This window comes from Sinocyclocheilus rhinocerous, unplaced genomic scaffold (genome assembly GCF_001515625.1).
Source record: "Sinocyclocheilus rhinocerous isolate Xijiao unplaced genomic scaffold, SAMN03320098_v1.1 scaffold153, whole genome shotgun sequence".
NCBI classification, from domain to species: domain Eukaryota; kingdom Metazoa; phylum Chordata; class Actinopteri; order Cypriniformes; family Cyprinidae; genus Sinocyclocheilus; species Sinocyclocheilus rhinocerous.
This window is the reverse complement of record NW_015660878.1, coordinates 3,826,819-3,834,808: the sequence shown is the minus strand read 5'-3', so window position 1 is coordinate 3,834,808 and position 7,990 is coordinate 3,826,819. Positions and strand designations below refer to the sequence as shown.

Below are 7,990 nucleotides of genomic sequence, written 5' to 3'. Positions count from 1 at the left end.
TTTATATTTGGAGTATCTTGCAGGATCAGGGGAGAGCTGGGAAAATCATGCAGGTGCTTTGTCAGCTGCTCCGTTTTCAAGCTTGCCAACAGGGCCTGTATACTCTCCCTATCATGCACCTTAGCACTGTGAAGAGAACAGGAAGAGCAAAGGAAATTTAGCATTAAATGTAACTGGGCTAACTGTTGTTTACTCACTGGTGTATTCCCTGCTGAAACAAAGATTAAAACAACCTAAGCTGGTTTGCTGGTCTGATTTTCCAGTTGTAGAGGGGTTTTGAACACTTTTCTATTGGGAGACCAGCTTGAACCAGGTAAGACCAGCATCTCGGACCATAGGCATGGAGATGGCCCGGGTAAATTGTTTAAAACTATATATATATATATGTGTGTGTAATGATTCAAAATGTAAAGTAGTCCTCAAGCATATCAGGTTACTTTCATGGCTATGTAAGAATATCTACAAAGAAGATGGGGAGGAGGACGATAAGAAACTTGGCAGTGCTTACTGTCTATGTCTCTCCTGCCCACGGGAATGACATCATCTATGCTTCGTCGCTCATCCCTCATGTTGAATTCATCCAGAGCATGATCCGTCCCACGCGGCGGCAGCACAGTGAAGGTTCTCGAAAAGGCAAGGTTTGCTTCCCTCCCAAGAGACCCTTTTATTCCTGTGTCCTGGTGGAAAAAGGAAAGGCATTTTTAGTCAGCACATCAGAACACGGAATAGCCACTTGAACAGAAGCAGCCCAAGCTAAACCCAAAACACTGCTCCATCTACAGGCATTTTTCCTGCTGTATGAAAGTCTGAAACCACACCTGGAGATGTTTAAGTTAATTCGAACAACACACGCCCAAGGGCAGCCTCAAGATCCCTCTCCATAACTGCTCCCAAACTACTGGAGCAAAGCCGGCACATGGAGCCCCACATGGAAGAAATGTCAAATTGCGATAAAGTTTCCCATGCCTCGCTTAGCCAATTTTCACAATATCAACGTGGGCCCTTTTATCCATAGATTCCATTTCCCCTCTTGTGACCATGTCCTTCCCATAGTCCTCGCCGACTGTTCCATTACTACACTGATAATTGTAGCAATGTGAGGACAATTCAGTTTTGAATTGAGAAAGCTCTGTTTGATACCCATTGAAAGGTCATCTGATTCATACCACACCAGCAAAATCGGACTGGTACGATTTCCTGATTTAAAGTGCATGTAGATGTTGGCAAATACAATCATGGAATCTTAAATTAAAAATTGCACAAAAAATTAACGTGCAAACACTTACGGCAAGTATGAAGATGCGTTTTGTCCCGTCTTCATCCACCAGTCTGCCCTCTATGATGGGGTGTCTTCTGAAGGTGAGCTGCCCAGGTCCCATTTCGCTTGCATCGTCTTCTCCTGCTATCGACACTAGTCTATCTTGGTCTGTACGTTCTTCGTCCATCTTAACTTTGGGCAAAGCTGTAGTCAGTTCAACTAAAAGTGCAAGTGCAAAGACGACCATGTAGGAAGATGCCATGATCTTGGGTAATTTGGTTGACTTAATTGCAGGAACCTGGCTTTGCACTCGCATGTCCACTAAGAATCAGATGTGTGCTTTTATAGTGTCTCATGATGATGAGTTGTCCTTTTCGAGCTATTTTTGAGTATTGACGATTTCCGTTGCTCTCCTTTGCTGAAAAGTCGTTCACCTTTACAAGAGGTGGATGCCCATCCACAGGGAGGATATTGGGAGATGTTTTAAACCAGGAGGATTATATTTTGAATGGTTTTCGTTTTTCTAAAAGACCCCACTGTGGTTTTGTGAAAGGCCAAATAACATTTGTCAGCATTTCATTTTGAATCTGGAGAAAGGGCATCCCCTTCCAATATAGTGTTTGTACCCCCTGCTATAACTTAGTTTATCGAGCTCATGCGGCAGGTCAAAGGTTTTACATTGAGGTCACATTTTGTCTGAGCAGTGGTAATGATACATTGCAAATGTTTACGATATGAAAGGAATGAGCCTCAAAGAAGGAAATATACCTGTTGTGAGATGTCATCATCCATCAGATGACTCCAATTCCCTTGGTGCCGTCTCCGCATAGTATCGTCCATTATCTTCTTGTTCTTTTTTTGTTTGTAGGTCAGAGCTGGATTATTAGTAATTTCAATAGACCAGGGGTGCCCAATCTTCTTCTTGAAGATTTACCTACCTGCAGAGTTCAGTTCTACCCCGCTCCAACACACCATTCTGTAATTACCAAGTGCTCCTGAAGGTCACAAAATCTGCGAGGGGAAATGGCAAATATTGAAATTACAGGACTTTGCCTGTTAAATTTTGCAGAGCGGTAAATGTGTCTGGTAATCTTTTTAACTGATTCATTAAAATTAACCAATCCATAAGAGTCATTTGCTTGCAGATAAATAATATGGGCTCACAGGAAATACTGGTGCACACTCTCAAGATGACTCTTAGATGATATCTGACAAACCTGCATTACGCACAGTTTTTTTTTCTGTTTTAAGTTTTTGTACTAGTCACAGCCCGAGTCCTGTAGGATACTTCATAAGAAATCAGAAGTGTGTTCGCATTGCTCTGCAAGGCTCCTCTTCAGTTCTTATGAAAACATAAAGGCTTTCCTTATTAATATCATGGTGCCTATTGCACAGGCAAGAAGAAATGGGACATGAATAATAGTTATTGAACTCAGCTGAAGTGATTTTACTTGGAACACTCAGCCTTTATTTAGTGAGTATTTGTGTTGGAGTGAGAGAGCCTCTACTGAAGGACTCAACTGGTCCATGGAGACACGACTGTTCCAGCAAGAGCACAACTGAACTTCAGAGTTTGACGCTCTGTTATTGTAACCTCTCTTTCTATGTTGCCACTCTGCTTTCTGACATGTTTCACCCTCCATAGTGACCTTTTCCCACCTTTGATTACCCTCACCACAATAATCTAATGTTATGATGTGCAATTTCAAACTAACATTCGTAGATTCCCTTTCAAGCCTCAATTGCCACCATGATGAAACACTTGGAGTGCATTTGTGGTCTACATTTACATTTATATTTACATTTAGTCATTTAGCAGACGCTTTTATCCAAAGCGACTTACAAATGAGGACAATGGAAGCAATCAAAATCAACAAAAGAGCAATGATATGCAAGTGCTATAACAAGTCTCAGGTAGCTTAACGATTATATAATAAATAAAAACAGATAGAATAGAAAAAGAATAGAGAAGCTAGTGTTAATTGATTTATTTATTTTTGGTAAGAAAACAAGCAGTTAGTTCATGAATACAGTGCAAGTCTAAACGGGGCAATTTTTTTTAAAGAATAGAATTAGAATAGATAAACAGAGGTGTGACATGCATTCTTTTCGGCTCATTAAAAATTAATCTTGCTGAAGGTTTGATAGAACTGGCTGGAAGACCTGCCAAGAGGGCACTGCAATAGTCCAGCCTGGACAGAGCAAGAGCTTGAACAAGGAGTTGTGAAGCATGTTCTGAAAGAAAGGGCCTGATCTTCTTGATGTTGAATAAAGCAAATCTGCAGGACCGGGCAGTTTTAGCAATGTAGTCTGAGAAAGTCAGCTGATCATCAATCATAACTCCAAGGTTTCTGACTGTTTTTGAAGGAGTTATGGTTGATGTGCCTAACTGGATGGTGAAATTGTGATGAAATCATGGGTTTGCTGGAACCACACGCAGTTCTGTCTTGGCAAGACTGAGTTGAAGGTGATGGTCCTTCATCCAGCAAGGAATGTCTGTTAGACAAGCTGAAATGCGAGCAGCTATCGTCGGAGCATCAGGATGGAATGAGAGGTAGAGTTGAGTGTCATCAGCAAAGCAGTGATTTGAAAAGCCATGTTTCTGAATGACAGAACCTAGTGATGCCATGTAGACAGAGAAGAGAAGTGGTCCAAGAACTGAGCCCTGAGGCACCCCAGTAGTTAGATGTTGCGACTTGGACACCTTACTTCTCCAAGATACCTTGAAGGACCTATCTGAGAGCTAAGGCTCAAACCACTGGAGTGCGGTTCCAGAGATGCCCTTTGCCAATAAGTGTCTAAACAAGATGTAAGAGTGGAGCAGAAAGTATCAGTAGCACTGTTAGCATCAATAGATGCTAACTGTTTAGGGGGAGGAAGCGAAGATGAAACCATAACAGGTGTAGCAGTGTCCTCTGGTTTGATCCAGGTCTCTGTCAGGGCCATGAGGTTTAATCTTAAATGACTAGCAATAGATGTAATTAAATCTGCTTTGTTTACTGCAGACTGGCAATTCCAATTCCATTGGTCTAAGCTTCATTCTTCTCCAGGTTTTTGAAGCTTCAACCTCAATGTAACTGACATGTTAGCTAGACAGCTAACTAGAGAGATACTGCTTTATTAATGCTCTATTAATGTAAAGTGATTCAGTCATGGTAACAAAAGTGCAAATGTTTATTTATTCTTCAATAAATGAAAGTGTATATTATAGGTGCTGTGACTGGTTCCCTCATCACTAGTTCCTAATTTAAAATAATTTTAGATGGCATTTAGCACATCACACTGCAGGACATGTCAGCTTTCCAAAAGTATCTCATGTCCAATTTCTAACTACTGCAAAAGCTCTCTGCAGTTTGTAGTATGTGCTTTGGGAGTACAGACTGACTGGGACAGTTGATTTGCTCCTTCACAAGTCTATCCTTTTGCCGCAAAACTGGAGACATGAACATCCTGTATTTAAGCATTGCACTCTAATGGAAATCCATTTGTGTCCTCTAAATACTATGCATGGGAATTACCAACGGTGACACAAGATATGTAATGACATCAGAATTTTGGCTATTTTTCCAGTTACAGAGAATCACGCTTTTGGCCCTGGATTCTGCCACGGCCCCATCTCGCCCTGTCTCTCACCTCACGGTCTTTGCCATTGATGGATCAGGTATCCACTCCAGAACTGGCCGCTGAAATACCCAGTAATGGAAAAGAGAGAGTGGTTGGAATGACAGTTTTTTTTTTTCATGTGGGATATAGTTACGTACAATTATGGCCGCTGACTCAAAGATATTCCACTCATTGCCAGTTTGAATTGAAAATCACATGTGGATGCTTCTCTATCGAGGAAAAGCATTAATTCTTCAACAGAACTAGCTGTGTGATGAGTTTTAAATAATGTAACAAAAGACAGGACTGCAGAAATGGACTGAAAGATTTAAGCTGTGGGACCGATGAACCAAGCACTTTGTCAGGGAGCATCTCACGGGAACATTTAGTTCCTTTGCTTCTCATATCAGGGGGCACTGCTGTAAAGTGGTCAAATGTGTCTTGTGGTCAACAGGGACGCTTGGCTAGATGACATCACCAGTATCATCACCATATTCCCCACCGATGTCAAAAAGTCCGGGCATGATACTCTGTCCTATTTTGTTACACACGTCATCACAAACCATACGTTTCCATTTTCCAAAGATGTTAAAACGCGACTTTTGATCATCCTTTGGGAAACCAGGAGAATTTTCGGTCACGATTCCAAGATGCTCTCCCCATTGATCAAGTTACCAGATTATTTTCTTTACTCGTCTGTTGTTTGATGGTGTAGTAAATGATGGGTTCAGGGCAGAAGGGGCCAATGGGGGCTCAAGCGGGACCATGGTGGACCGAGATGGGGTTGGCTCCTTTGTTGCCCAGAGAGCAAACCATGGTTTCCAGGAACAATGCAGCTAATGAGAAACTCTCCAAGGAAAATATGGGTCTGACATCATGGGTTCTTAAAGCTTGCAGCTGAGCCAACACTCTCTTGCCACAATCAGCTCCCAGTGAATTTCCACTGCTGAGGGAGGGAGTGATCTAGAGGTAGAGGGTGAAAGGGAGCATGCTGGGGCGTGGATGTCGCCTGCTACCTCTTGTACATGTGTAGAGTTGTATATTTACTGTATGTTGTGCTTGGGGTACTGCAGGTCTATAGATATCTATAGATCATATATAAAGAGATTGGTTTTGATATCAGTGTATTTTGTTCTCTTAATTGATAATACTCATACTTCATGTCTTTTAAAAGCATGAAATGGCTTTCACAATCCATTTAATTTTTGTGATGCAACAAAGTTCAGGGTCAACAGGATATGCAGCATGAAATAATGTAGCACTTAATTTTATTCATCAGGATTTGATTTTATTGTAAATTAATTTTTACATCACTAGTGGCACCAAATGCAACTGCAAATTGTTTTTACTGTAGGACTGTTTGTTGTTTGGACAAATGTATGGATTGTTTTTGGTCTTCCACTTGTTTGGTCAGCAGGAAAGTCATTTCAAAGGCAGAGAAAAATGGATGGATATTTTATTTCATGTTTGTTTGGTGCACATATGAATCACACATAAGATCAGGTATGTGTATTAGGTGGCGTTATTTTAGTATTTATGTATTATAATATTAATATTTTGAACTTTACACTTTCAGTTTGTTTTAATAGTTTTTTATAAGATTTTTTTACATTTCCATTTTCTTAATGTTACTACTTCAACTTAAAAATTTGAAATGTTGCTTTGGCTTCTAACTGAAACAAAATAAGTTTAAGTTGTTCATCTAATGTTTTATTTTATTTCAATTAACAAAAACAATTTTAGTCTTAGTTACCAATAACAGCACTGGTACTGGAAAAATCAGTTAGATTGATTTCATGTTGTCATTTTAAATGCCAGGATATGTATTATGTAGGCTAAATAAATAGTAAGAGACATCATGCAAGAATATGGGAGTATTGTGGTTTGAGGATTTCAATAGGCTGCCATCATTTATGCATTGTACTAGCTGTCTGTTTACCAGTGCAAGCCATCTTGTATAACTTTCAATAACACAACAGAACATTTTCCACGTATTCATTGTCCTTTCATCAAAAGCACAGCTGCGTTTGTTAGAAAGCGTTACAGCTTGTGTTTGATTGTGGAACTGGCAGTCTGTCACTTATTTGTCTAGTAAACCAAACAACAGAAAGCAGTCAAGTTCCAGTACACACCTGAATCTGATTATGATTTCTGAACAAATGGTGTTTGATATGAATGTGATGTGTTTCATCAATGGTTGTTCAAGCCCGTATTGTAAAGCTGCCAGATGTTGCAGTGCACCTGTCCAAAAAAAAAGAAAAAAAAAACTGTCAAGACGGTTTAAATACTTGCTGCTCCCTAACGAATGCTTAAATTAATTATTTATTATTGCAAATCTTCATGCACCATCCGTTCCAGCAGGCTAACTGATGCCTTGTATTCATTAGCAGAGAAAACATGGCTTTTCAGCCCTACATTAATTAATTTTCTTCTGAAACTACTGTGGGGAAGTTTTGGAAATGGTAAAAAGAACTGAATTAGACCACAAGGTCATTGAGAAGACAATAACACACGCAAGTTGAATGGGCTCAGAGCTTCAGTTTCAGGGTTAGGTCCAGGAACCGTGTCCTTAGATGCACTCGGCACTCGGAGAGCTACTGTAGGCCCAGTCTGGGGAAAAGACACAAGCTTGCTTTTTTAGCTAGAATCCCTCTGAAACTGACCAGCAGATGGGAAGCTGCTGCCTTCAAACAGCTGTCCTTGGTTACCATTGCTGGATGGCATATGGAATGGTGGTATTGGCGTGTCATATGTGTAAGAAATGTGCATTGCTGTTGTCATAACAGAATAGAATGTCGTTGGAACATTGCACGATTTAATAGGAGTCAAAGTGCACTGAGTGTTTTTGTGGAGTGTGGTTTGTAAGTGCATTATCTACTGGTTGTTTGTTTTTGGCGGCCTTTTTTGTTTTCTTTACAAAAGTGGCTGAAAACTGTCATTTTGTTCCAAACATGTACATTAGGGAACACAAAAGGAGATGTTTAGAAGAATATTCTATATCTAAATAGAGAACAGTGGTGACCTGAAGCTCCTAAAATGTCACAAAGCATTATAACAGTGGTTCAAATGACTGTATTTCAAGTCTGAGGTCTGTAGCCATTCTATAGTTTTTTTTTTTGGGGTGGGTAT

The 7,990-nt window shown here is 40.2% G+C and overlaps 1 protein-coding gene across 1 annotated transcript; it reads right to left on the bottom strand.

Annotated features, from left to right (window-relative positions):
• Positions 1–47: 47 nt before the first annotated feature.
• On the bottom strand, positions 48–1,556 carry LOC107725645 (pro-melanin-concentrating hormone). The gene is made up of 3 exons (XM_016534990.1): positions 1,287–1,556; positions 509–677; positions 48–126 (listed from the first exon to the last, which is right to left on the bottom strand). Exons 1-3 carry the CDS (start codon positions 1,518–1,520, stop codon positions 77–79), a joined length of 453 nt encoding a protein of 150 aa, XP_016390476.1. The 5' UTR covers positions 1,521–1,556; the 3' UTR covers positions 48–76.
• Positions 1,557–7,990: the final 6,434 nt, after the last annotated feature.